The sequence below is a fragment of the Podarcis filfolensis genome (genome assembly GCF_964270895.1).
Source record: "Podarcis filfolensis genome assembly, chromosome: 10".
Lineage (NCBI taxonomy): Eukaryota > Metazoa > Chordata > Lepidosauria > Squamata > Lacertidae > Podarcis > Podarcis filfolensis.
Genome location: NC_139612.1, coordinates 68,109,595 through 68,136,852, shown reverse-complemented (window position 1 = coordinate 68,136,852; position 27,258 = coordinate 68,109,595). Strand labels below are relative to the sequence as shown.

The window sequence follows — 27,258 nt, the reverse complement described above, 5'->3', positions numbered from 1 at the left end:
ATAAAGAAGGCTGATCACCAAAGAATTGATGCTTTTGAATTATGGTGCTGGAGGAGACTCTTGAGAGTCCCATGGACTGCAAGAAGATCAAACGCATCCATTCTGAAGGAAATCAGCCCTGAGTGCTCACTGGAAGGACAGATCGTGAAGCTGAGGCTCCAAGACTTTGGCCACCTCATGAGAAGAGAAGACTCCCTGGAAAAGACCCTGATGTTGGGAAAGATGGAGGGCACAAGGCGAAGGGGACGACAGAGGACGAGATGGTTGGATGGTGTTCTCGAAGCCACAAACATGAGTCTGACCAAACTGCGGGAGGCAGTGGAAGACAGGAGTGCCTGGCGTGCTCTGGTCCAGGGGGTCACGAAGAGGTTGGACACGACTAAATGACTAAACAAGAACAACAATCCTATCTGCTCTCAGTCTCCTCTTTTCCAGGATTGTTTCCTCCAGTAACCCTACCCCTGACATTTTGCACCTTCCTTATTTCCCAGTTCAAGCTCTGGGTTGAAGGATTCCTTAGAGTTGGTAGCTCTTTCCTCGGGTCCCTGACAACTGCAGTGATTTCCAGCTTCCATCTCTTTCTGCAGCACTCAGGCTCATTAAATATTGAGGTCGGCATTCAGGAACATTATTCGTTCATCAATATTGCATTGTGACCTAAACTGCATTGTTCAAAACATTTTAGGATGTTACACAAGTCTGTCAAACGACATTAACAAACCTGCTCACGTTGAAAGTAAGCACAAAGTGACAAATGGCCTTGCACCGTAAATGTGTCCTGCGCTGTGCGTCTGGCTTGGTGCAAATGCTCTCAGGCTGGAGCTGTTGCACACACACACAGCCGTGTTCTGTGACAAGACCTTTTGAAAGTTGAAGCCAACCAGATGGGATGGGTATTTTGATTCACCAAAACATCTGCTGTACATCATCGCTAAACATAAAGGGACCCTGGTATTCAGGTAACAGCAAGGAGATTCACACCTTGTTACATAAGGCACAGTCAAGTGCTAATCACTTTCTTGACCCCTGGAGACCACGAGATAGCAAGAGCTGCAATTGTGCAGGTGCACGTCGGCCCATTTAAAATTGCAACTCTCGTGGGATGTGTCCTCCCGCCAGTAGGGTTCTTTACTTCCCTGTGATAATTCCCTGGGCGTTTAATGTGGTGAACCTATTGAAATACTAACCAGGTTTGAGTAGAGACTAATAAGGTAAAGGTAAAGGTACCCCTGGACTGTTAGGTCCAGTCGCGGACGACTCTGGGGTTGCGGCGCTCATCTCACTTTACTGGCCGAGGGAGCCAGCGTACAGCTTCCGGGTCATGTGGCCAGCATAATTACAATTTATTTATTTACGGCATAATTACAATTTATTTATTTACGGCTATTAGCCAGCATGACTAAGCCGCTTCTGGCGAACCAGAGCAGCGCACGGAAATGCCGTTTACCTTCCTGCCGGAGCGGTACCTATTTATCTACTTGCACTTTGACATGCTTTTGAACTGCTAGGTGGACAGGAGCTGGGACTGAACAACGGGAGCTCACCCCGTCGCGGGGATTCGAACCACTGACCTTCTGATCGGCAAGCCCTAGGCTCTGTGGTTTAGACCACAGCGCCACCCACGTAGAGACTAGGAAGCTATTTATAGCTATTTCAGGATGCGTTGGTAGTGTGTTTTAATCTGCAGGAGTCTCCCCAACAGTAAGTATTCTCTTTCAGGTTTCAAGGGCTCTTGGGAATCATGGGGCATCAGGAGCACATTAAGATGAAGCTGGACTCTCCTTCGTTGGAGGTTTCTAAGCTGAGGTTGGGTGGCCACCTGCCACAGATGCAATAGCTGAGATTCCTGCATTGCAGGGGGTTGGACTAGATGTCCCTTGGGGTCCCTTCCAACTCTATAATCCCATGAGTCTATGACAAGCATAGGAGCACCTGTGTAGGCATTGGGAACCTATGTAGGCAGTACATTCAGATACACATACCTTTACTGGCAAGTGTTTCTGACTGTCTCCGAGTTACTCTTTTGGTCTTTTTTTAGCAATTAGACATAGAAGCACGACCGACTTTATTAGTACCTTTGGCTGCGCTATTGAGTATTGGAAAACCAATATGTCCGGGTAAGTGGCGTAGTTGGCGGAGTGAATCCTCTTTTGCTAAGTTAAATTATTCATTTTGTCAAGCTAACGTGGTTCATACTGTGTGGGATGACTTTTAGCATGGTATCGTAGACTAATTACAGCATCATTATTGTCAGTTCAATATGGAAGTGGGGCCTAGGAAACAATGTGCTTCAGAAAATATTATGAATCCTGCCTGGAAGAATATATATGGCGCTCTCCCCCCCCCCCCACCTCCACAAAAAAATCTTAAGTAGAAGTGCAAGATCATATCCCCAATACATTATTTAATATCAATTATTACTGTAAGCAGCTTAAGACTTAAAGCAGTAGTCTCCAGCCCTTTTAAACTTTGGATCCACCATTAACACAAATGTGCATTTGGACACCCATTTTTTCACATCTCAAGGAAGTCAGATCAGTGCTGTTAACACAGCGGTTTTACCCCCTAGAGCATGGGTAGGCAAACTAAGGAATCAGCGTGTTTTTACATGAGTAGAATGTGCCTTTTTATTTAAAATGCATCTCTGGGTTATTTGTGGGGCATAGGAATTTGTTCATTATTATTCTTTTTCAAAATATAGTCCAGCCCCCCCCCCAAGGTCTGAGGGACAGTGGACTGGCCCCCTGCTGAAAAAGTTTGCTGACCCTTGCCCTAGAGGCACACTCCATTGTCTCTCGAGACAGACAGATGCCAACCATGTTTGCATGGCGGTAGTGCTGTACCCACTTTAGATTAGGCCATGACCCGGTAGAGGGGCCCTGATACGCCAGCTGAAGATTGATGATTTAGAACAGTGGTTCCCAACCTTTTTAAGGGGGGCAAAGAAGAAACTGGGGCTGCTAGCAGAGAGCCACCCATAGCTGTCAACTTTCAGATTTGAAAATAAGGGATCAGCAGCCTCGAAAATAAGGGATCCACGGCCTCACCTGTCCGGGGAAAGACTACGGGATATATAACAATCCGGGATAGCAGTGGGAGGCAGCGGGAAACAGCGCTGAAATAAGGGAATTTCCCGCAAAAAAAGGGAAGGTTGGTAGCTGTGGAGCCACCATCCTCTCCCCTACCCCATACTGTGCAGCCATCCCCTCCACTGCCAAACAGGCAATGAATCGGGGACTGTACGATGGCAGTCCAAGCCTGCGCCATATAAAGCCTCAGTCGCTGAACACCTTCCCCAAGAGAGGCCTGCCTAACCACTTACAGTGGTACCTCGAGTTACAAATGCCTCAGGTTACAAACACTTCAGGTTACAAACTCTGCTAACCTGGAAGCGTTACCTCGAGTTGAGAACTTTGCCGCGGGATGAGAATGGAAATCGTGTACTGGTGGCGGCGCAGCAGCAGCAAGAAGCCCCATTAGCAAAAGCATGCCTCTGGTTAAGAACAGTTTCAGGTTAAGAACGGACCTCCAGAACGAATTAAGTTTGTAACTAGAGGTACCACTGTATTTGCTTGCTGCTCGGTGAGCAGTGAAGTTGTGGTTTTAAAACAGATTCTTAAACTGTGGTTATCAAAGTCACGCATTACTGATTTAAAACAGAAAAAAAAATTTTTCCCTTCCAGTAGCACCTTAAAGACCAACTAAGTTAGTTCTTGGTATGAGCTTTCGTGTGCATGCACACTTCTTCAGATAGGTATCTGAAGAAGTGTGCATGCACACGAAAGCTCATACCAAGAACTAACTTAGTTGGTCTTTAAGGTGCTACTGGAAGGGAAAATTTTTTTTTTCTGTTTTGACTATGGCAGACCAACACGGCTACCTATCTATTACTGATTTAGTTATGCTCTTTGCCGTTGCTTGTTTTGTTGGTATTTTGTATCTTCATTATGTTTGTAGCTTATTGGCCAAAGTACATGTTTTGTCCTGGATTGTTGTTGTTTTTTTAAAGTGAGTGTTTCAATAAGTTAGGAAACCAATATTTTGGTATTCTGGTGGCGCTGTGGTCTAAACCACAGAGCCTAGGGCTTGCCGATCAGAAGGTCGCCGGTTTGAATCCCCACAACAGGGTGAGCTCCCGTTGTTCGGTACCAGCTCCTGCCAACCTAGCAGTTCGAAAGCACGTCAAAGTGCAGGTAGATAAATAGGTACCGCTCCGGCGGGAAGGTAAACGGCGTTTCTGTGTGCTGCTCTGGTTCGCCAGAAGCGGCTTAGTCATGCTGGCCACATGACCCGAAAGCTGTACGCCGGCTCCCTCGGCCAGTAAAGCGAGATGAGCACGCAACCCCAGAGTCGTCCGCAACTGGCCCTAATGGTCAGGGCTACCTTTGCCTTTAAGTATAGCTGAGTAAAAAAAGTAGGGTGTAAAGCAGCCCCTCTGACTCTTCTCCTTTCTCATAGCTTTCTTAGAAAAGACCCACAACAGTTACTATGCAATATGCAGTAAGTCTATACAAATGCCTACAGGTATCCCTCCTACATAGCAGTGTCCGATTTTGCCCATTGATTCCATCTTCATTATTTATTTGCTCAAGAGCAAAGCTGACCGGCTTCCTTTCCTATATGTTCAAAGGCCTCAATGTTTCAACGCCATACTTGAAGAAGCCACTCTTTTCGCTGGTGCAAAGAACCTTGTGCGCCAGGTTTTTGTTGCCCTCCCGCAAGAACACGCTCAGATTGATTGCAGGACACAGCACAGCCTTTGCCCGCGTAAATCTGGTGCAGATGCCAAAGGTCAAGGTGATGTGCTTTTATAATCAGCTGATTGCTCTGGGATTCTGATTCTCTTGTACCACACTGGAAGTTTATTTATTGGAACCATGTCCATGACCCTCTGCATGATTGTTTGGTATGGGAGAAACATTTTGTTGAAATCCAGGCGTGGCTCTATATCTAGCCAAGTTCCCCCCTGAGTTCCTCCATGAATGTCATGATGATGACAAATGCAAGATAATAAGTGGTGGATCCGATCAGAGGCTCATGTGCTCCAGCATCCTGTATCCCATTGTTGCCAAACTTCCCTTCCAATCTGTAGAACAGCTAGAATGGCAAGGAAAATAATCAAGGGGCTAAGTGGCTAATTTTTTTAAAGGGGGGGTTGCTTTTGATTGTAGAAAAAGGTGAGTAAGGGAGAGGGGATGTGACAGAGCAGTATGACATTATGCATGTGGGGAGAAAGTAGATAAGAGCAGGTTCCCATCCCTCGAATACAAGAACCAAGGGGCATCCAAGGAAGCTGAATGTTGGGACGATTCAGTACAGACCAGAAAATAAACGACTTATTCACACAATACATACTGCATTTTTCACCACATAAGACGCAGCTGACCATAAGACGCCCCTAGTTTTTAGAGGAGGAAAACAAGAAAAAAAATATTCTGAACAGAACAGTGGATGTATGATTTTTGTGGTTCATGCTGTGGCCACAGACATGTAATTTGACGGTGAGTTTGGGGTGACCCAATGCAAAAATCCTGAGAATCCATGTGGATCCGTGCTTTGTAATCACGTTTTTGCGCCGTTGCGGCCCCACGAAATAGTGGGTGCATGATTTTTTTGGTGCAGGCTGTAGCCATGGACATGCTATGTGATCTGATGGTGATTTTGGGGTTAATTTGGGGTGACGCAATGTAAAAATCCTGAGGATCCATGGACTTTTACCTCCCCCCTCCCAGGCAGCCTCCTGTATTGCTAGTGTCCCTTATCTCCCTCCCGATCCCACCGATCAGCTGCTTCCTTTCAACACTCCCTTCCCTCTTGTTTGCCTTAGTGTCTTTTCCTTAGCTGGAGCAGTTTTTTGCTCCTCCTTTTCTTCTAATTTCTCTCCTCATTTATTAGTTTTCCTGTCTCATCTCCTTGCAAGTTTGCTGTCTTTACCTCTCCACTCCCAGGCAGCCTCCTTTATTGCTAGCGTCCCTTATCTCGCTTCCGATAGCTTGCCATCAGCGGCTTTGTTTCAACACCCACTTCCCTCCCTCTTTCAAAAAAAAAGAAAAAAGAAAAAAGCATGATCTGCTTTTTGCCCCTGGGCAATTAGGTTCCAGGGACCACGCATTCGCGCCATAAGACGCACAGACATTTCCCCTTACTTTTTAGGAGGAAAAAAGTGTGTCTTATAGAGCGAAAAATATGGTAGTTAAACTGTGGGACTGGCTTCTACAAGATGCAGTTATCTGCTGTCCAGGGTTTCCCAAACGTGGGTCTCCAGCTGTTTTGGACTACAATTCCCATTATCCCCCTGTCCACTGGTCCTGCTAGCTAGAATAGCTCAGTTGGTAGAACATGAGACTCTTAATCTTAGGGTCGTAGGTTTGAGCCCTGTGTTGGGCAAAAATATTCCTGCATTGCAGGGGGTTGAACTAGATGGCCCTTGTAGTCCATTCCAGCACTATGATTCTGTGATATTATATTGTAGCATAAGACTTTTGATTGTTGAATGCGGTATTCTATGTTTATGATGGCTAGGTCCCATTAATTTATTAAATCAGGTTGTCTGTGTTGAACAAGCTGGATCAGTATATATGTTGCAAATTTTCAAGCGTGATACTTGCCTGGTACATTTGTTGGTGCATGGCCACCAATAAAATATGTCATTTCCCATCTTTCGTAATTTCCCTTTGATTTGGTGTTTCATATTTAACTGCAGGAGCTGCTCGACTCGATTGCAGTGCAGAGAAAATCATTTTGATACTTTTTTTGTATATTTGAATAGTTCTTGAAGTCATTAAACTCAAATGATAGGGCATGGTGTGCATCTGTGTGCTTGCATATAAATTTTAGGTCTCAGGTTTTCTTTTAACATTAAGGTAGTTAGTAGTGTTCATTGTTGGAGATTTAGCTGGTGTGTGTTTTCTTTCAGTTCTGGTGCATACTGAATGCCAATCAAATGTTCTGGGAGAGAAAACTACTATAAGTTGATGCACGCAAGTGTTTGAGATCTTAGGACAGCGCTGACTTGTGTTTGTTTCATTAAGCTCCTTCAAGCCAGGCAATTACATAATGCAAATAAGTCAGGTTGCATTCAAAATGGCCCTGCTTTGCACTGAAACGGTGGTGAATCTAAAATGAGTTTGGGATATCTGTCCATAAACTTTGGTCAATAATACTTGGCTGGCTTCGTTGCAGTGGTGATGTCTGATGTCAGAAAAGGCACAAAAAGTCAAAGTTCACTTGAAATAGTTTTTGTTCTGAGAAAAGTCCAAGATAAAAAAGGCTTCCTTATTATGAAGAGCCTGTCATGAGGTCCGGAATGAGTCTTATTTACTAAGATGGCTTTCTCATATCCTTGTCCCCATTTTAACATTGAAAAGCCTGGGCTTTTAACTTCCTATATTGTAGGAAGTTGAAAGGCCCATGTCCCCGTTTCTTGTCTCCTTTCATTTCATCTGGATAATTGTGCCTTTTATTCCTGTTTATATAATGGTCCTATGCAGACGTAATGTCCAACCATGAGCTGCTTGACTTCAGTGTGATTAAGTGCTTCATCAGAATACCTCAACCAACCATGGTTGAGGCATGGCTGTCAACCAGGATTGTGTTAGCACCCAACCATTATGGATTGCCCTACCTTTGGAATCCCCTACCTCAGGATAGGGATGCGGGTGGCGCTGTGGGTTAAATCACAGAGCCTAGGACCTTGGGTTGGATCCAGACCAGCTGTTCCATAAACAGAAGGACTCCTTTTTGTTTTTGGAAGTGAGTTGGACCCAGTGGAAGGTTTCCTGTCCATGAACTGGATGCTTCTGCGGTGGGAAGGGAAGGCAGTTTTTGCTGATTCTCCATCTCTCCTGCAGCCCATAATTCCACCTCCCATACTATTCTGGAGGGTTCGCCAACCTTCCAGTACAGATTGGAGGGGTGGTTTTTTTTTGTGTGTGTGTGTATGGGGTTTAAGGTGATGGGGAATTGGCAGAAATTGTTTTCTGTCTTCCATCCATGGGAGTATTCAGTTGGAAGAGTTTCACTTTGCTCCACTGTGGATATGATCCCATATATTTTGGCTCTTTAACAGAGTTAGTTCTAATGATTGTTAAATGGTATTATGAAGCGAAGAATGAGAACAATGCCATTGCAAGAATGCAGAACAAGAAATTACTTGGGCTGAGTTGTTTGCCCTCATCTAGGCTGTTCCAGGTGATATTTCTTGGTTTCTTTTCATGCCTTGTGGGAACATTTGCAATTGATAAAGCAAACTTGGTGTTCCTTAACTGTAGGGACACCCCCCCGCTGCCCAAATAATAAAACCATGAGACCCTTGTGGGAAAATAGTAATTGAAGTTTATGCTGAAAAAGGTGTTTTTTTTAAAAAAAAGTGGTATATCTTCATGAATGCTTCAGAGTTCTTTACACGAAAACAGCTAAGCACCTGACAACTGGCCCTAATTCTGAGAATTTCAGCACTAAATAAATGGTTAAGTGGGGGAAAGTTTCAGGAGGATGAGAAAGACTGAGGGTGTTCTCTGTGAACCCCAAACAGGAGCTACCAGATTTCAGTTTCCTAACAGGCATTCTGCCATAAGAGACCCGAGGGTGACTACAGATGATTACTGCACCCTCTCCTTGTAGACAACCAAGCCTGTCATAACACCCTGCAAATATTATGACACTTTGGAGTTCTCCCGTGTGTGTCAAAATTTCCATCAGTTTGCCCTTTGTTGTAGAACTTACCCCGAATGATGATCACAAATTAGTTACCGCACCAAATTTAACACTGATAAAGCAGTGAAGAAGAGCTGTTTCTTTTAAACTCCTCTGTTTGGGATTACATTCGGCTTCCCTAAACTCAGATTTGTGTATGTTGATTTGGCCTTCCTGTTTTCCGCATCATTGATTGTGCGATAGATTCGATTTGGTTGGAATAATTTGGAGGATCTTGGGAATCACTTGATGGAATTTGGTCCGTGTCTGCATAATCTAGCTTTCTGCTCGAGTAATTGAAGACGTTGCTTAATAAACTTGATAAAAACTCCCATTTGGTTCACATTCCAGAGGGTTGTATCTGGAGCACAAAGGCAATTCAAATCGTTATTGTCTGCTTTCACCACCCCCAACCTTTAACCATTTCCTTGGGGAAGAATATAAAGCTCTGTAATGGAGTGTGTGAGTGTGTGTGTGTGTGTGTGTGTGTGTATACCTTTCACAAAGTGACCCTAGACATGATGATTTGTTCTCAGAAGCTCCCTCGGTAATGCACAAAAGTGGCAAGAACTCCGAAACCTCATCTCTGCTGCAATTTCCAAAGCCCGTTTGAAGAGCCGTATTTGATATTCTGTCACCGGCGGCAAACTTTCAGATGTTGACTTTGTGCTCAGCATGAGAACACACATGAAGCAGGTGTATTTTATTAGCTACATTATTTAATGCATATTTTAGTCTCCATATAAAAATGTGCAGCGTTAGAACGGCAGGTATTTCGTTAATGATTTCATTAGCTTTGGCGGCTTTAGAGGTTGCCTGCTCGGAACGTCGAATTCCCCACGACAGACAGATAGACTCGGATCAAGTTTTCTTCTTGCATCACGCAGTCCAAAGAACACTGCCAACACGGTCAAGATCCCAAAGCGTAATGCAAAATACAGGAGTAAAATCCTCATCGGTCTCTAGGGTGGTGTCATAAGCCGGCGTCACTTGCAGAAGAGCTTGGGTCTTTTGAGCCCAGAGAGAACTTGACCAGGAAAAGCAGAAACATTTTAGCCCATCCTGGAAGCAACAGAACCTTCCAGCATAGTTGTATTAATATAGCTACACCATAATGGTGTCAAATGCCATTGGTGTTGTAATTTAAATGTATTTTCTCATAACTGAGTTGATACTGATTTTAGTGATTTTTTAACCCACAAATTATTCCAACCCACCTCCACAATCTCTATCCCTAGATCAGATTCCAATTGCTGTTTTCACAGAGTTGCATCCTCCAATTGTTAGCTTATAAATTATTTGATAAGTATAGAGAAAAGGTTTTTTTTAAAAATATATCCATTTGTATGTAAAATCAAATTTCTGAAGGATCTTAAAGGTCTTGTGGCATGCACTTTAACTTCAGAATTTGATGTGAAATATATTTGACGAACATAAAGCCAATTTGCACCCCACATTCCATTCCCCCCATTATTTGTTCAGCTGATATATGTGAACCAACACAGGTGTTTAAGGCAGTACCCGCACCCCACCCCATGAGCTGTTACTGGGCTGGGGTCCTCTACAATTTCTGCTTCTGACAGGCTCTTGATATGTTGCTAGTGACCTCCTGCTTGTAATTCAGGGATCCGTTGACCCAAGCTGTTGGGTCATCTTAGTTTTTTCTTCCACTCCAGTTCTCATAATCTCTTACCTGTTCTGCTTCTCTAGTCTACAGTATGGCTCTTTGGGGGGGATACCTTCACCCGTGTTCAGTTCTCCCTCTCTGGGGAAGCTCCTGATGGTGAACAGTTAACAACTCTTGCACAAAGTTGTTAAGTCCTTTTAGTGGCAGCAAATAGGTGGTGAAGGATAAACAACTTTACTTTAAACAAGAATGGCTTGGAATGAGGATAACTCTCTGCCCGGGTGCAGATGAAGAGATATTAATAATGTATTTAATCTTTCCGGGAAATGGGATTTTTACAGTCATAATGATTTTATATCTGGGTGTAGCACTGATAAGTTGAAACCATGTTGGTTGTGATACTTCTTTTTTTTTATTCATTTTCCAAACAAATTTTATACAGTCAACAAATTATTTTGTACTCATTCTTCAATTTTTGACTTCCCTCAGTTTCTCTGTCAATCTTTCGTAAAATTTCTATTTATTAACGCATTTCTGAACATAATATTGCCTTTCCCAACTCCTTTTCCTCTTACTCTCTTTTTTGCAATATTTCTTACTATCTCACAGAGTTGCGATACTTCAAGCTTTATGCATGTTGTAAAATTTGGCATTCACGTTTATATGCTCCTTGTGCTTTTTAAAAACCAGTAATTATGTTTCCCTGCCAGAGCTGCTGGATACCTTGTGGTACTGAGAGCCAGTGTGGTGTAGTGGTTAAGAGCGGTAGTCTCATAATCTGGGGAACCGGGTTCGCTCCTCCGCTCCTCCACATGCAGCTGCCGGGTGACCTTGGGCCAGTCACACTTCTCTGAAGTCTCTCAGCCTCACTCACCTCACAGAGTGTTTGTTGTGGGGGAGGAAGGGAAAGGAGATTGTTAGCCGCTTTGAGACTCCTTAAAGGGAGTGAAAGGCGGGATATCAAATCCAAACTCTTCTTCTTCTTCTTCTTCTACTCTCAATGGGCACAAACTGTGGGAAATGCTTCCTCATGCCTCACTGCACTGCTTCTGTTGACATGAAATGCTAGTAGAAATGGGATATCTGCAGGATATCTGTGGAACAGGTCCAAGAAATGTGCGTCGTATTGCTTTGACCCAACCAGGTGTTAAGTTTTGAGCACACAGTTCAGTTCCGTGCCTTTCTTTCTTTACTCTCTTGTAGATTGAAGCAGAATCAAATGCATGTACGAGATGAAATCAGCAAAGTTCTTGAGCGAGAGCGGGCAGCCTCAAACGAGCACTTGTCCAGAGCCATCCTTAGAGAGAGAGCTGCGACCGAAGATGAGCGCCTCAAGGCACAGCTCTTGGTAAGTGTAAAGTCGTCATCTTCCCCCCAATTATCAAGCAGTGAGAAGGTGCTGCAGAAGAACCAGTTCAAGGCCAGCTGGAATCCATCTAGGTGCTGAGTGATAGGTAGTGACAGGGAAACAGTGTTTTGGTATATGATGATGAGATAATTGGAGAGGTTGTCATGCTTACAGTAGCTGAGTGCTCTCGTGAAGATGCCAAGTCACAAATCTGGCATTAGGTGCTTCCTCTTTGCAGATGTGGTTGGTAAGATTCTCCATGGAACTAGTTTCTAAAAGGACTAAAAAAAATCAAAATTTTGAAAGGCTTGTTCCACTGAACAAATGGAATCGTTTCAGATTAAATGTGCTTTTCAAGATCTTTGCTCCAGCTTTAATGGCTTTGATCCTATGATAAATAATGTAAGGAAGTTCATGAAAGGATCTATTTCTATCCCTTCCTCGCCTCTGCACTCATGTTCTGGTGTGTTCCTCTGATTCAGAGCATGGGTAGGCAAACTAAGACTCGGGGGCCGGATCCAGCCCAATTGCCTTCTAAATCTGGCCCGCGGACCGTCCAGGAATCAGTGTTTTTTTACATGAGTAGAATGTGTGCTTTTATTTAAAATGCATCTCTGGGTTATTTGTGGGGCATAGGAATTCGTTCATCCCCCCCAAATATAGTCCAGCCACCCCACTCAAGGTCTGAGGGACAGTGGACCAACCCCCTGCTGAAAAAGTTTGCTGACCCCTGTTCTAGAGGGGGTTTCGGGGAGCTGAGGTTGGCTTCAGGAAAGTGAAGGGGACCACAAACTTCCCACCTGTGACGCTCCTTAAATTAACCTCAGGATCTATGCCACTGTGTGGCTAAAAGATGCCTAAGTGGTCTCCTTGTGCAGGAAGCCCTGGCTTGTTTTCCTCACCCCAAACCAAGCTTTAAAAATATGCCTTCCCCCCTTGTGTTCCTCTTGTGCTGCAGATTTTTCAACGTCAGAATATACCGTATTTTTTGCTCTTTAAGACTCACTTTTTCCCTCCTAAAAAGTAAGGGGAAATGTGCGTGCGTCTTATGGAGCGAATGCAGGCTGCGCAGCTATCCCAGAAGCCAGAACAGGGAGAGGGATTGCTGCTTTCACTGCGCAGCGATCCCTCTTGCTGTTCTGGCTTCTGAGATTCAGAATATTTTTTCCATGTTTTCCTCCTCCAAAAACTAGGTGTGTCTTGTGGTCTGGTGCGTCTTATAAAGCGAAAAATACGGTGATCATCAAGGGGGAAAAAAAATATATGCACGCAAGGCTCTTTACTTTGGCCTTCAAGTTCTTTTATGTATTAAAAACCAACAATAATAATCTTCCATGGACCTGAGCTTATGAAATAGAATGCAAGCTTTCAGCCTTTTAAAGCTGCTCATAAGGAGGCATTGGAAATTGGATGAAGCGCTGCAGGTAAATTGAGTTGCTTGAAGCAGACCTTCCATGGCAATCACAGGAGCATTATTTTGCTTCAGAAGACTCCACAGGTCATTTTAGTGACCAGCCTTTTAAGTCTACAACAATTCTGCATCCAGAACTCCACACGAAGTGATCTGTGTTGCAAAAACCGCTCGGGGACCAGCTGAATTCATTCATCTTGGAATAATTTTCAATGTGGTGACAACGCCACAAATATCTTATTGACATCCCATCAGTGGAGCCGTACTGAGTGTCAAGGTGAGCTGTGGAGAACACGGAGTTAAAAAAATAAATAAATCTATAGATTTATTTATGGTGCCCAAAGGCAGTTATATTTCCCTCTCTTTATAACGACCTGGCATTTGCTGCTAACATATTTGCTTTACTGCTTGGACTGAAATGAGCTGTCATTTAAAACCTTGCAATTTGGAAAGCAGGTCTGTTTGGGTTGCCAGCGACATTAAAGTCTCATTTCCTATTGAAGAGCCAGAGAAATGTAGTTCTGTGCACTTGGAGCTGACAATTGTTTGGAAGAATGGTCCATAGTGTTGAAACATTTCTGCACTGTCTTTTGCATTTTATCCTGGGCTCAAGCTTCTGATTCATTGTCTCTGTTAATTAAAACAAAGCAGTCCTTTCATCTTGACAACTACAAACTCAGCATAATAAAGAGCTGTATTTATCCATGTTTGATAACCTCAAGGACCAACTATTGTAATGTACTGTATGTGGAGCTATGTTTTTGAAGAGTGCCCAGGAATTGCAGTTAGTTGAAATTGCAACTGGTTTCTGTGCCAAAACGGGCAGGGACCTCCCCGTTTCCCAGGGAGGCATTAATCATCTCCCTGGCTCAGCCAGCTGTACCCTTGCTGCTGGCTTTTAGCAGCCAAGAGGAGCGAGTGTCCAGAGTGTATGGTCATCCTTACCACTTCAAGAACATTAGAAGAAACCTCATGACAGTACAGACATACCTCAGGTTGAATACGCTTCGAGTTGAGCGCGTTCGAGTTGCGCTCTGCGGCAACCCACGGAAACTTCTAGGTTTCTCCGCTTGCGCATGCGCAGATGCTCAAAATGATGTCACGTGCATGCGCAGAAGCGGCGAAAAACGATGCGCGCGCAGATGTGCCGTCACTAGTTACGTTTACCTCTAGATGCAAACGGGGCTCCGGAACGGATCCCATTTGTATCTAGAGGTACCACTGTAATAGCAGTTTGCAGGGCCGTCTTAAGCACATCCAGCGCCATGATGCAAAGATCCCTCTGCCCCCCCCTTTCCCAGAGTTGCCAACCTTTTTCAGGGAGGATGGCGCTGCTGGCGACGTGCCCAGCTTTGCGGGGCTGGAGGAGGTAGGCAGTGGCTGGAGGGCAGCTCCTCCGGCGGGGAAGAGGCGGAGGATGGACGTGGCGGCTCCCGGCTCAGTTGGCTGCTTCGTGCCATGGTGGCCACGGCAGGCGGAGGCTCCGGGCGCGGCGCTGCTTCATCGCGACATGGCGGAGGGTGGCGAGCTGATGGCGGAAGGTGCCGCGTTCAGCCTCCGCCTCTTCCCTGGTGCCCTCCAGAACTTGGCGCCCTGGCGCCCTGCGCCACTAGCCTCTGTGGGTAAGACGCCCCTGGCAGTTTGGCAGTGAAAGTAATGGCCTAGAAGTGTGGTGCTAGGGATTTAAGGAAGGGCTGGGCAAGCATTTATGGGGGCTTCTCTAGCTCTCAGCATGTCCACTGAGCAAGGACATAGATGTTCTAAAAGCTGCTCCCTCCCCATTTTTCTATAGTTTTGCCATGAAAGCAGTTTCATTCAAAAGCTGAGAGCGCTGACATCAACAGCCAGTTTCTCTTCACCTTTTCACTCTGCTTGATAAGTTCCCCCAATGCATATGATATTGCGTAAACCAGATAATCCCCCCCCCCAATGTTGCTTGGATCCATCTCCTTCAGACTACACAGATTGGGTTTTCACTAACAGCCCCATTTGTCTCCATTGTTTTTTCCCCCACTTGCTCACCTTTGGCTGCAGGAAGGTTTCTGATTTTCTTCTGAAGCAGATTACACTTGACCTTTCTTGCTGCCGGCCAAATAATCCTTCCTCTCCTAACTATGTTTTCAGGATGGCTTGGCTAGAAAATACTGCAGGGCAGAATTTGCTAAACGAGGTAAAGCGCTTTGCCGTAAGAGAACACTAGTTTGTTTACCAGCCTGCAGTATTTTATTACATACCTCATTTAGCCCATTCATCATTTTAATAGAAAAACAAGTTCTTTTATATGATTCTGAAATTATTCGAGGGAAGCTACATAGCCTAAAACTGAATGCAATTAGTTATTCTAGGCCCATCCAAGCAGAAAAACCAAAATGGCAAGACTAGAAAGTTCAATAATGACTATTTGCTGTGTGGTGAAAATGTTCAAAAGATTAGTGTTTATACTTAAAAATTAGGGCCGGCCCCAGAACAGAATTTAAACCCGATGGCCCCATGTTTTTGCTGTCGTGATTTTTTTTTATAAAAAAAAGATAGAAGTGTGAATAATGCTTGAGGTACTAATGTACGGATATGACCGGCCTGCACATATATAAATGAAATAGTAAAACTGCTCCTGGCCTCTACCACTTCAGCCCGCAGGTGGGGACTCACCTACATAAATAGTTTCTCCATGCAAAACACACACAAAGCAAAGCAAGTCTAGCTACTCGCCATGATGGTTATGCTCTACCTCTACGGTTTGAGGCAGCAGCGTTTCTGAATACCTGTGGCTGGGAAACACAGGAGGGGAGAATTTTGCTCTTGTGCTCATGTTCTGCCTCTTGGTGTTATTGTCATAATCTGTTGGTGTTTCGCAACTTTCTGACTAGTTGCAGGACCTTAGCCAGACCTAGCAGAGTAAACGCAGAGTTGACGAAAGCAATTGGCAACTTGGCTGCAGACAGGATGGACGAAGCAGGAACCAGTAACTTGTAGTTATAGGTGTTTATTATATACAGTGGACTATTTACAGGAACAGAACAGAACACGGATCTTTGACTAGCTCTCTCTTACACAACTCTCAACTCCTACATTCAACACTGAACCACTCACTAACACATTCCAGTTAGTAGGCCATAAATCATTCCAGTGAGAGAGCTTGACCAATCATGGAGCTGTCTCCATGCCTCTGTATCACCAGGCAGACTTACTCCTTCATATTGCCTTGGCTGTTGGCCAAACCCTAATTGACTCTGTGTGTGAAGCTGCACGTATTCAGATTCCCAACAGGTGTGCCAGAGGCATCTGGTTGGCCACTGTGAGAGCAGGATGCTGGCATAGTTGGGCCATTGGGCTGATCCAGCAGGCCCTTCTTGTGTTGCTAAATTATTACACATAGAAAATGAGCTTGTTGGGGAGAAGAAGAAGAAGAAGAAGAAGAAGAAGAGTTTGGATTTGATATCCCGCTTTATCGCTACCTGAAGGAGTCTCAAAGCGGCTAACATTCTCCTTTCCCTTCCTCCCCCACAACAAACACTCTGTGAGGTGAGTGAGGCTGAGAGACTTCAAAGAAGTGTGACTAGCACAAGGTCACACAGCAGCTGCATGTGGAGGAGCGGGGAAGCGAACCCAGTTCACCAGATTACGAGTCCACTCCTCTTAACCACTACACCACACTGGAAAACCATTCTAGCTCAACATTCTTGCTGATGTGCTTGTTTTCAATGTGAACTTCTGTTTTGGTGCCAGAAGTGTTCAGGCATCCGTCTTAAAGTCTGAACTGGCAGAGGTCAATACTAGTTTTAATAGCTGCTGAAATAGTTTGCTTTAGAATATAATCGAGAGGCATCAAGCAAATTGGCTACTGATTGCGGAAGACCTTTTGTTCATTTTTCGTAGGCAGGAGCACCGCCTATCGCTTACCACAATTTCTTCATTCAGCACATCGTCTGTTTCCTATAATGCAGTTACTGGGCAGCTTTGCTGTGGACCTTGAGTAAAAGGAAAACAATTTATTTGCCTGCTGCACTACTGTCCATGGCCTCGAGCAAACGTCTGCAAAATCCACAAAATTCAGAATTAATTCCTCCTGATAGTTAAACAGCACAGCTAACTGAAATGCCCCGTAGGTGATGCAGCATTTTCCTTTGTTGCGTGGCGTAACCCCAGGATGACGTGTGTCCTGTGAGCTCTTGTAATAAAATTATTGTTCAACCACTAAATGCTAAATCCTGCGTAGATTGCTGATGCCTGTCGCAGTCAGTCTGTGAGACAGTCCAATGAAGAAATAAGTGGGGATTTCCCCCATTTGGATTGCATGCAGCCAAGCTGTGAATTGGCTGAGAAAATAGCAAGAAGGCTGTGAGAAATAAATTCATTCATTAGTTAGGCTCACGTGAGCCTAGAGAACCAACTCATTGCAGAGGTTGCCTGATTCATTGTTTTTGGCCTGAGTAAGAACATATGAAGAGCTCTGCCGGATTGGACCAGAGGCCTTTCTAGAGCAACATGCTGCTGTTCCACAGAAATCTCTTAGGAAGCACAAAGCAGGACATAAGCTCACTTGTCTCCTGCCATCTCTTTGCTGTAATTCTGCCACATCTTCGCATCAAGTGTGCCTGGATCATTCAGTCATTTCCAGTGTGGAGAAGAATCAGCCTTCAGGGAGGTTGCCCATTGAATCACTGGGCAGTCCTCTTTTCAGTGAGGAGGTATGGCAAGAAAAGGGATTGACTCTGCTGAGGATGGGTGATTATTTAGCCTTTCACTCTCTAAAAGTAAACCTCTCTGAGTTTGTGTGAAGTATTTTAGCTTTCAGAAACTTGAATTCTATCCCAACATGTTTCCTAAAGTTTAATGGTGTACGCACAGGAAGTTAATGAAAAATAGTTTTAAGAGTAGAGGCTCCATTCCTGCTAACATTTTGCAGAGGAAAACAGGGGCCTGCTTGTATCATTTCAATGTTAGGAAAGACTCGTGGCTTCAGGCTCCCTCCTTTCCACTACTACCGTATTTTTCGCCCCATAGGGCACACCGGCCTATAGGGCTCACCTAGTTTTTTTTGGGGGAAATAAAGAAAAAAAAATATTACCCCCCCCAGGTGCGGGGCTGGGGCGGGGGAAGCCTATACTTCCCCAGCCCCCAGAACAGGCTGCTATCCGCAAGCCTGGGGAGCCCAGCGGGAAGCTCCTGCAGCCAATCAGAAGCCCCATTGGATGTTCGGATTCCAAAGAACGTTCACAAACCAGAACACTGACTTCCGGGTTTGTGGCATTCAGAAGCCAAAATGTCTGAGTACCAAGGCATTCGACAACCAAGGTACGACTGTAATTGATTAGAATTGAGTTCATATTTGCTAGTCCTTTCCCTATACTTCCCTCATAGCAGTTCCTGCATGAACTCATTGCCTTCATAATTGAACGAGATGCACATGCCACCTGATGAAAAGCGCTCCGCCATCTTTTGTCATGTCTAGGAAAGGGAGAAGCATGTTGACCTCACATTCACACAACTTTGCATTCTCTTGAGGGATCTTGCTTCCCCAAGATACAAAGCTGAGGGCGTACTTCCTAAACAACATTTGATATGCTGTATATGTGTCTCTTACTTTCCCTTCCCCCAAACTTTTATAACTTCTGGGCCTTCGGCATGTATCTCTCCTCTTCCTCCACAAGCTGAGTTGGCAGAGCAAAAGCTGAATCTAAAAGATGCCAGAGTTTGGCCTTCTATATGCTATGATGCAAGTGTGTGCCACAGAATACAGCCAAGTCCCCGATGGAACTTTGGCTGCATTTAAAGATTTCTGACGATGTAGCTTGACAAGTCTGTCCTAATACATTTTTGCTTATTTAAGCATAAATATTTTTTAACCTGGAGCTGAAGAACTTGCTTGTTAGTTTATTTTATTGTTTGGTTTTTTCGTATTGCCAAAAAAGAAAAAAAGATAAAAGTGGGATGGGGAAGAGAGAGAGATTACATTCTGTTAAAGCAGAATTGTAAAGGGACTTTCCTTGTCTAGCATATTCTCTTTGATTGGTAGCAAAACTAGAGGGAAATTGCCTGTATTATTAAAGGGGGGGGGGGAATAGCCAGGTTTTCTAGACATTTGTACAATATAAAAGTTATGTGCAGATATATAAGTGCCTGCAATCATGGTAGATTTCTGTAATTTATGTAATGTGCCTTTTGAAGAATGAATTGCAGTATACTCTATATATCTGCATGCAGGAGCTAAAATCCCTGACAAAAAGTACCCATTTCCAGCGGGGAAGGGGGGGGGGGGAAATACAATAAACTTCCAGCCCAATCCTTATGGTGTTTACTTGGAAGCAAGTCCTGTTTATTTTTTAATGGGATTTGATTTTTAGTGAGTATTCTTATAACTTATAAGGTTAACTTAATGCTTATAAGGTAGATTCCGACTAATAGTTTATTTGGTTCAATGTTTCTGGTTATACCACTAAAACACAGTAGAACAGACTCCCTAGGAAGCTGATGGACTCTCCTTCATTGGAAGTTCTTTGTAGGCTTCGAGAACAGATGAGGAGGAAGGGGTGAGAGAAGGGAAGCAAGGACAAAGGGATAACTTGAGTGGCTGCCTTTAGTGGTATTCATGTTTTTGTTTAGTCGTGTCCGACTCTTCGTGACCCCCTGGACCAGAGCACACCAGGCACTCCTGTCTTCCACTGCCTCCCACAGTTTGGTCAAACTCATGTTAGTAGCTTCGCGAACAGTGTCCAACCATCTCTGTCGTCCCCTTCTCCTTGTGCCCTCCATCTTTCCCAACACCAGGGTCTTTTCCGGGGAGTCTTCTCTTCTCATGAGGTGACTCCTTCATGGATCACTGCCTTGTTGTGGCGAAGGGACTTGAATAACTCAGAGAAGCTATGAGCTATGCCGCGCAGGGCCACTCAAGACGGACAGGTCATAGTGGAGAGTTTTGACTAAATGTGATCCACCTGGAGCAGGAACCGGCAAGCCACTCCAGTATCCCTGCCAAGAAAACTCCAGGTAAAAGTGGTATTCATAGAATCATAGAATTGTAGTTTTGGAAGGGAACATGTGGCTTGTCCTGATTACAATGAAGAATCTCAACTAAAGCATCCGTGACAGATAAGCCATCCAACCTCTGGTTAAAAACCTCCAGTGAAGGAGAGTCCACTGTCCAACATCTCCCACCATCATACAGTCCTTCCTGATGTTTGGTTGGAATCTTCTTTCTTGTAACTTGAATCCCTTGGTTTGGTTTCCAGCCTCCAGAGCAGGAAAATAACAAGTTTGCCCCATCTTCAATGTGACAGCCCTTTACATAGTTGAAAGTGGCCAGCCTGAGGGAGGGAGACCTTGTAGTTGCATATACCGTATTTTTTTGCTCTATAAGACTCACTTTTTCCCTCCTAAAAAGTAAGGGGAAATGTGTGTGCGTCTTATGGAGTGAATGCAGGCTGCGCAGCTATCCCAGAAGCCAGAACAGCAAGAGGGATTGCTGCTTCCGCTGCGCACCAATCCCTCTTGCTGTTCTGGCTTGTGGGATTCAGAATATTTTTTTTCTTGTTTTTCTCCTCCAAAAACTAGGTGCGTCTTATGGTCTGGTGCATCTTATAGTGCGAAAAATACGGTAGTATAAATCAGCAAAATGCTGGTAGTAGCAATCTGTTGGATTGCTGGACTCTTGAGTGTCTGTTTTCTAGCTTAAAAAGGTCTGTAGTACCCTTAAGGTTAGCCTAGGTAGAACTGGGAATTGGTGTCTGGTATAAGCGGTATGATCACAACACTGGATCCTGCCCAGTTTTCTCTTGTGTGATTGATAGCTTTTGAATGAATGGTATTATCAGTTATTCCAAAAACCAAAGACCAAAGTGGTTCGCCAAGTAAAGCATTCAGCCTGCTTTCTTCCCCAATATTGGTAGTTATTTATGTGGTGTGGTCTTGGAAGCACTCTCTGTTTTGGTTCCTTAGCTGTGCAATGAGAATAGCAATGCATTACGTCAAAGTTGTATTGTAGACAGAGGATTCATAGCAAGCAGTCTGCACCATTTAAGTGCTGTGCAAATGGTTCTTAGGAATAGTTTCCACTTGGTGCAGTCAAGATTGGGAATGTAGCTTCAATGAGCAAATAAGCATTTCTGCTAATTTTGTTTGTGGCTTGATAGAAATTTGCTTTTTATATCCCCTTCTTCCCCCCTCCTTCTCCAGCCATCCACAGCAAAGGTTAGTAACCTTTTCCTCTCTGCTAACATAGAAGATGCAGCATCTAATTAAGTTCCCCGCTTTGGAAATCCAGCGGCCTGCTAAGATGGTGTGCTGCCCCCCTGCCCTGTTTCACAGGGCCGTGTGATTCCAGTCACGATTTTAAAAACAATATTTCAGTCCTTCTCATTTTCCTAATTATCATGCAGATAAACAGTAGGGATCATGACATTAGGATAAGTAAGTGGATTATGATTTTGCCTTGGAGAAACTCTCTTGCTGCTTGCCTCCCCCCCTTGGGCGGCACAGTAGTAATAAATGAGCAAGTTCAGAGTACTTTATGATAGATAGTTAATGGTGCTGTGACTGAGCCAACAGCCCTGTTTCTATAGCATCTGTCACAATTCATAGTCATTAGCATACCTTTAATGGTTTCTTTTCATAATAATTTCTGCCAGGGCATTTAGAATACATCAGGAAGAAGAGAATTCTGAATGCAAGAAAATGTTCTTGTCCGTGTGTGTGTGTGTGTGTGTGTGTGTGTGTGTGTTGCAGTGAGATAGCATTTCTTCTGCATAGTCACAGGCTATTTGAATGCACTTCGGGCTACTAGTTTATGCTCAACACTTCTCGAAAGTTCCTCCCCTTCCCCACAAACACCCAGAGCCAGCATTTCCCCTCCAGCAAGCCGCTGACAGCCCTGGTCTCAGCCTCATCCAGTGTCTGTACTGCTTATATTAGTATGTCGAGCATAGTGCTACTTGAAGCTTCTCAACAAAGGGGACAGAAATATATAGAACGCAACAGCAGCCAAGACATTTTGCATTACGTGAGCGAAAGCCAAAAGGCCGCCAGCCAGGTTTGCAAAATGAAGTCAAGGTAGTACACATCACAGGGAGAGCCAAGCACTATTGCTTTTTCAGCCCAAGAGAGGAACTACTTGAGCAGAATATGAATTGGGGTTTCCTTTAGCACTTGCAATGGGAGCTGGGGTCATAGAAATGGTTTTGAAGAGTAACATTGTCCTGGTTAAACATGAGGACCCCGGGCTGTGGAAGGGGAAGCTCAGGTTGACCTTGATCACGGGTAGCCAACGTAGTGTCTTTGCAAAGATGTTAGCCCTATCCCTGACCGATAGTCAGGGATGGTGCAAGTTGTCGTCCGGCAAACAACTGCAGGATGACCTCTGGCCTAGAACAGTGCACCTGCATTTTGTGCACAAGATGCATTTTTTAAAAATCCCCTAATATATCAAGTTCCTCGAAGCTGGAACCCGTCCATTTTTGCCTCCAAAACTCTTTTGTTCAGGCTCCGTGTACATGGGTAATAAATAGCCCCCAATACTACCTTATCAGAAGGGATGTGGGTGGTGCTGTGGGTTAAACCACAGAGCCTAGGACTTGCCGATCAGAAGGTCGGCGGTTCGAATCCCAGCAATGGGGTGAGCTCCCGTTGCTCGGTCCCTGCTCCTGCCAACCCAGCAGTTCGAAAGCATGTCAAAGTGCAAGTAGATAAATAGGTACCGCTCCGGCGGGATGGTAAACGGCGTTTCCGTGCGCTGCTCTGGTTCGCCAGAAGTGGCTTAGTCATGCTGGCCACATGACCCGGAAGCTGTACGCCGGCTCCCTCAGCCACTAAAGCGAGATGAGCGCCGCAACCCCAGAGTCGGCCACAACTGGATCTAATGGTCAGGGGTCCCTTTACCTTTACTTATTACCTTATCTGAAGTTTGTAATTTTAAGAACTTTACGAATATGTGCTTGAGCTTGCTTTCCCCTCCTTCCTCTGAGAGCTTTTTTGGCTAAAGGGTGGGGTATAAATGGCGATCAATAAGTCTACAAATAAATTACTAAATATTCCACCATTCCTCGTTTATTCCTCCAGGAATGCAAATAGTCACTGCACTGTTGTTTTCTATCTCAAGGGTGGTCATTTTACCATTAACCCAAAAAGTTTAATCATAGTATGCCTAATTGCATATCTGCATTCACAGTGATAAGCAAGCGTATATGGCCTGTTGATTATATATAGTGCTCTTTTTCCTGAAATTATCTTTACTTAGTCCAGTTCCTCTTCCTCCTTCCTCCCCCCCCTTTCAAAAATGTTCCCCATTTTTCGTGGCTGACCAGAAGATAGACACAATGCATGGCCAGAATACTGTATGTGGCTGCTCCTTCCTTGTGGTTGCAGTTTGCTTCATTAGCTTAAGCAGTGCATCACCTTTGCTGCAGTGAATTATATCAGCAAGCACACTCCAGCCATCGCAAAATGATAGCTTTTGCTGTTGCTGCCATTCTCCGCTGGTGTGCTGCTCTGCTGATGGAAGCTCCCCAAATTTCAGAAGGTTTTGTCAAAAGTTATGCATTTGCTGAAAGACTCCATAAAGCAACTATGAGAGATCTCTGCAGGGTACCAGTGTGGTACCTTAGAAAACAGCAGTTACAGCCTACTGCAAGCAATTTTCTCTTAACTTGCAGTTGATATAGAACAATTTAGAAAATTGATGCATCTGTCATAATTCTAAATGGGTAAGGTACACTGCCAAGTTTGGAACTAACACACAGAAAACCCACAACTTTTGCTAATAGTGAGGAAAAGAAAATCCATTTTATGCTCCATTAAACTGTTACACATCATAAATAATTTATGCTCAGCCCTGTTCTATTCTGCAACGTAGATGATAAACTAGTCATTTTCGGAGCATTTTAATGAACGTAATAGTTTTCTTTATTCTCACTTTCTTAAAACGGAGCTGTGCGATTCTTGAATTCCCATGGTCATTGTATAATTGTAACAGGATTAAATGATCAGAAAGTGGATTTTAATATGTAGAAAGCAGCTGGCTGACTCCATGTAGGGTGTGTGTGTGTGTGTGTGTGTGTGTGTGTGTGTGTGTGTTAGGTGCCTTTGTAAATAATGTGATGGTAACTTTTTTTGGGATTTTCACAGGGAGAAAGCAGCTTTTACTCAGTGAGCATTGGGCAACTGAACTATAGAATAGGGATGAATGTGCATGATTACAAGTGACCCTATACATGATGGTTTTCTAGTGAGTGCTAACTTCTTTGACATGGTACTATCGCAATGCACACTTGCCACTCTCCAGGAAAGAGAAATATATTGAAAACATCCCACCCACTTCTTAAAGACCACAGATAGTTAAAGGCCAAAGGCCTGATGGAAGAGGAACATTTTTGCCTGGCACCTAAAGATATATAATGAGGGCGCCAGGCAAACCTCCCCGGGGAGAGCAGTCCACAAACGAGGAGCCACTGTAGAAAAGGCCCCGTTCTCGTGTTGCCGTCCTCTGAACTTATTATGGAGGAGGCACACGAAGAAGGGCCTCAGATGATGGTATCAGGGTTTGGGTAGGTTCATATGGAAAGAGGCGATCCTTGAGATATTGCAGTCCTGAGCCATTTCAGGCTTTATAGGTCCAAACCAACACGAATTGGTAGCCAGTGCAGGTGGACCAGGATTGGTGTGATAGTCTCAAGCCATCTTGCTCCGGTGAGTAACCTGGCCACTGAATTCTGCACTAGCTGAAGTTTCTGAATAATAAATAATAATAATAATAATAATAATAATAAATTTTATTTATATCCCGCCCTCCCCAGCCAAAGCCGGGCTCAGGGCGGCTAACAACAATAAAACAGTACAAAAGTACAACACAACACAACACTCTAAAATCATTCATTATAAAATTAAATCAAATCAAGCCACTGGCAACCATTGGGCCAGAGCTCCGCGAAGATTGCCAAGGGAGGGAGTCAGGCTGTGCCCTGGTCAAAGGCCTGGTGGAACAGCTCTGTCTTGCAGGCCCTGCGGAAAGATGTCAAGTCCCGCAGGGCCCTAGTCTCTTGTGACAGAGTGTTCCACCAGATCGGAGCCACAGCCGAAAAAGCCCTGGCTCTAGTTGAGGCCAGCCTAACCTCTCTGTGGCCTGGGACCTTCAAGATGTTTTTATTTGAAGACCGTAAGTTTCTCTGTGGGGCATACCAGGAGAGGCGGTCCCGTAGGTACGAGGGTCCTAGGCCGTATAGGGCTTTAAAGGTTAAAACCAGCACCTTAAACCTAATCCTGTACTCCACCGGGAGCCAGTGCAGCTGGTATAGCACCGGGTGAATGTGATCTCGCAGTGAAGATCCCGTAAGGAGTCTCGCTGCAGCATTCTGCACCCGCTGGAGTTTCTGGGTCAGTCTCAAGGGCAGCCCCACGTAGAGTGAGTTACAATAATCCAGTCAGGAGGTGACCGTCGCGTGGATCACAGTGGCTAGGTCAGGGCGAGAGAGGTAAGGAGCCAACTGCTTAGCTTGGCGGAGATGGAAAAATGCTGCCTTTGTTATAGCTGCAATCTGTGCCTCCATGGAAAGGGAGGTGTCGAAGATTACACCCAAACTCTTAACGGACGGCGCTGGCACTAATTGCGCCCCTGCAAGAGATGGGAGTTGCCCCCCCAATCCCATGTCGTCCCGTCCCAGCCACAGGACCTCTGTCTTCGAAGGATTTAACTTCAACCGGCTCCCACGTAACCATCCAGCCACAGCTTCCAAACATCTGGTCAGTGTGTCTGGGGCCGAGTCAGGATGGCCATCCATCAACAGATGTCTTCAGAGGCAGCCCTATGTAGAACGTGTTGCAGTAATCTAACCTAGAGGTTACCAGAGCATAGACAACCGTAGTTCGGCTATCCCTGTCTAGATAAGGACAGGACATGTTGAGAGAATGGTGGCAGTGGGAAAGGGTTATTATGTTGAGGTGTTCTGAGCTATTGTGCCAGCGAGTTTCATAGACCATGAAATGAAAATAAAGACGCATAAACGCCTAAACTTGTTTGTATTAAAGGTTAAGCCAAGGGATGTGTTTTGCTGTTGGTGGTGTTAGAGACAACAGTTTCCCCTCATGGGGTGGTCGATTACTCATATTCTGTTCATAAAACAGGTGGGCATAAGCCTAGACCTAAGACAGTGAGGTAATTACCGTATTTTTCGTTCTACAAGACGCACCTAGTTTTTGGAGGAGGAAAACAAGAAAAAAAATATTCTGAATCGCAGAAGCCAGAACAGCAAGAGGGATCGCTGCGCAGTGAAAGCAGCAACCCCTCTTGCTGTTCTGGCTTCTGGGATAGCTGTGCAGCCTGCATTTGCTCCATAAGACGCACACACATTTCCCCTTACTTTTTAGGAGGGAAAAAGTGAGTCTTATAGAGCAAAAAATACGGTATATGGTGGTTGAAAAAAGCATACAATGGTTGAATCATCTTTTAAACAGTAGGTTATCCTGCAAACGAGTGCCTGTTGGTCATAAAGATAAATAGAAGAATTCTGGCGCTTCCTCCTCGTTCTAAATTATGCTGTAGGAAGGTGTTGGAGTGATTTGGAAGTCTAATTAAATACCTGATACTGCTATTCCTACAACTGTTAGCATTTTTATGAAAAGCAAACAATGTGTTTGTAAGCGTTGAAATAATGGGATATGGCTAACGGGTAGCTGACTACACCAGATCTGTGACTGGGAGATAAGGGATATAGTTGCCAGCAAATTCTTATGTGTCAGTTCCATTAATGCTATTATGCTTCTGCATATATCAAGGAGCGAATATACTTTGAGTTAATTTCTTTGAGCATTGAAAGAGTACTCCCCCCCCCCCGTCCCTTGCCGCAACATTCCCTTTCAGGTTCTTGAAGAGTATACATGTTCTGCTGCGACTATCAAAGAGAATTTTTCATTAACGGGCACCTTGACCCGTCATTCCTCTTTTTCTGTGAATGTCGGGGACATTGGGCAACTGAACCAAAGTAATGGGTCTGGGAAGCCAGGGGCAGATGGACTGCTTGATATTTCCTTGTGAGAAAAAGCTGTGTGTGGGTCTTGCTGCATGCAGATATTGAGGGAATCCTGTGTGGCTTCCTGCAGAATAGATTTCTCCGTGGTTATGGTGCAAAGAGGCACAAAGGTAATGCAATGCAGGCAGGCAGCATAAGTTCTCAGGCGAGCTTTCTGTACCTTGAT

General features: G+C 44.6%; 1 protein-coding gene across 1 annotated transcript in view; it reads left to right on the top strand.

Annotated features, from left to right (window-relative positions):
• The window catches only part of CHCHD3 (coiled-coil-helix-coiled-coil-helix domain containing 3), a 205,796-nt gene that overhangs the window by 63,767 nt on the left and 114,771 nt on the right, over positions 1-27,258 (top strand). The window contains exon 4 of the mRNA XM_083573179.1: positions 11,525-11,669. Within this exon, the coding sequence (XP_083429305.1) occupies positions 11,525-11,669 (145 nt within the window). The remainder of the gene's footprint in view (positions 1-11,524; positions 11,670-27,258) is intronic.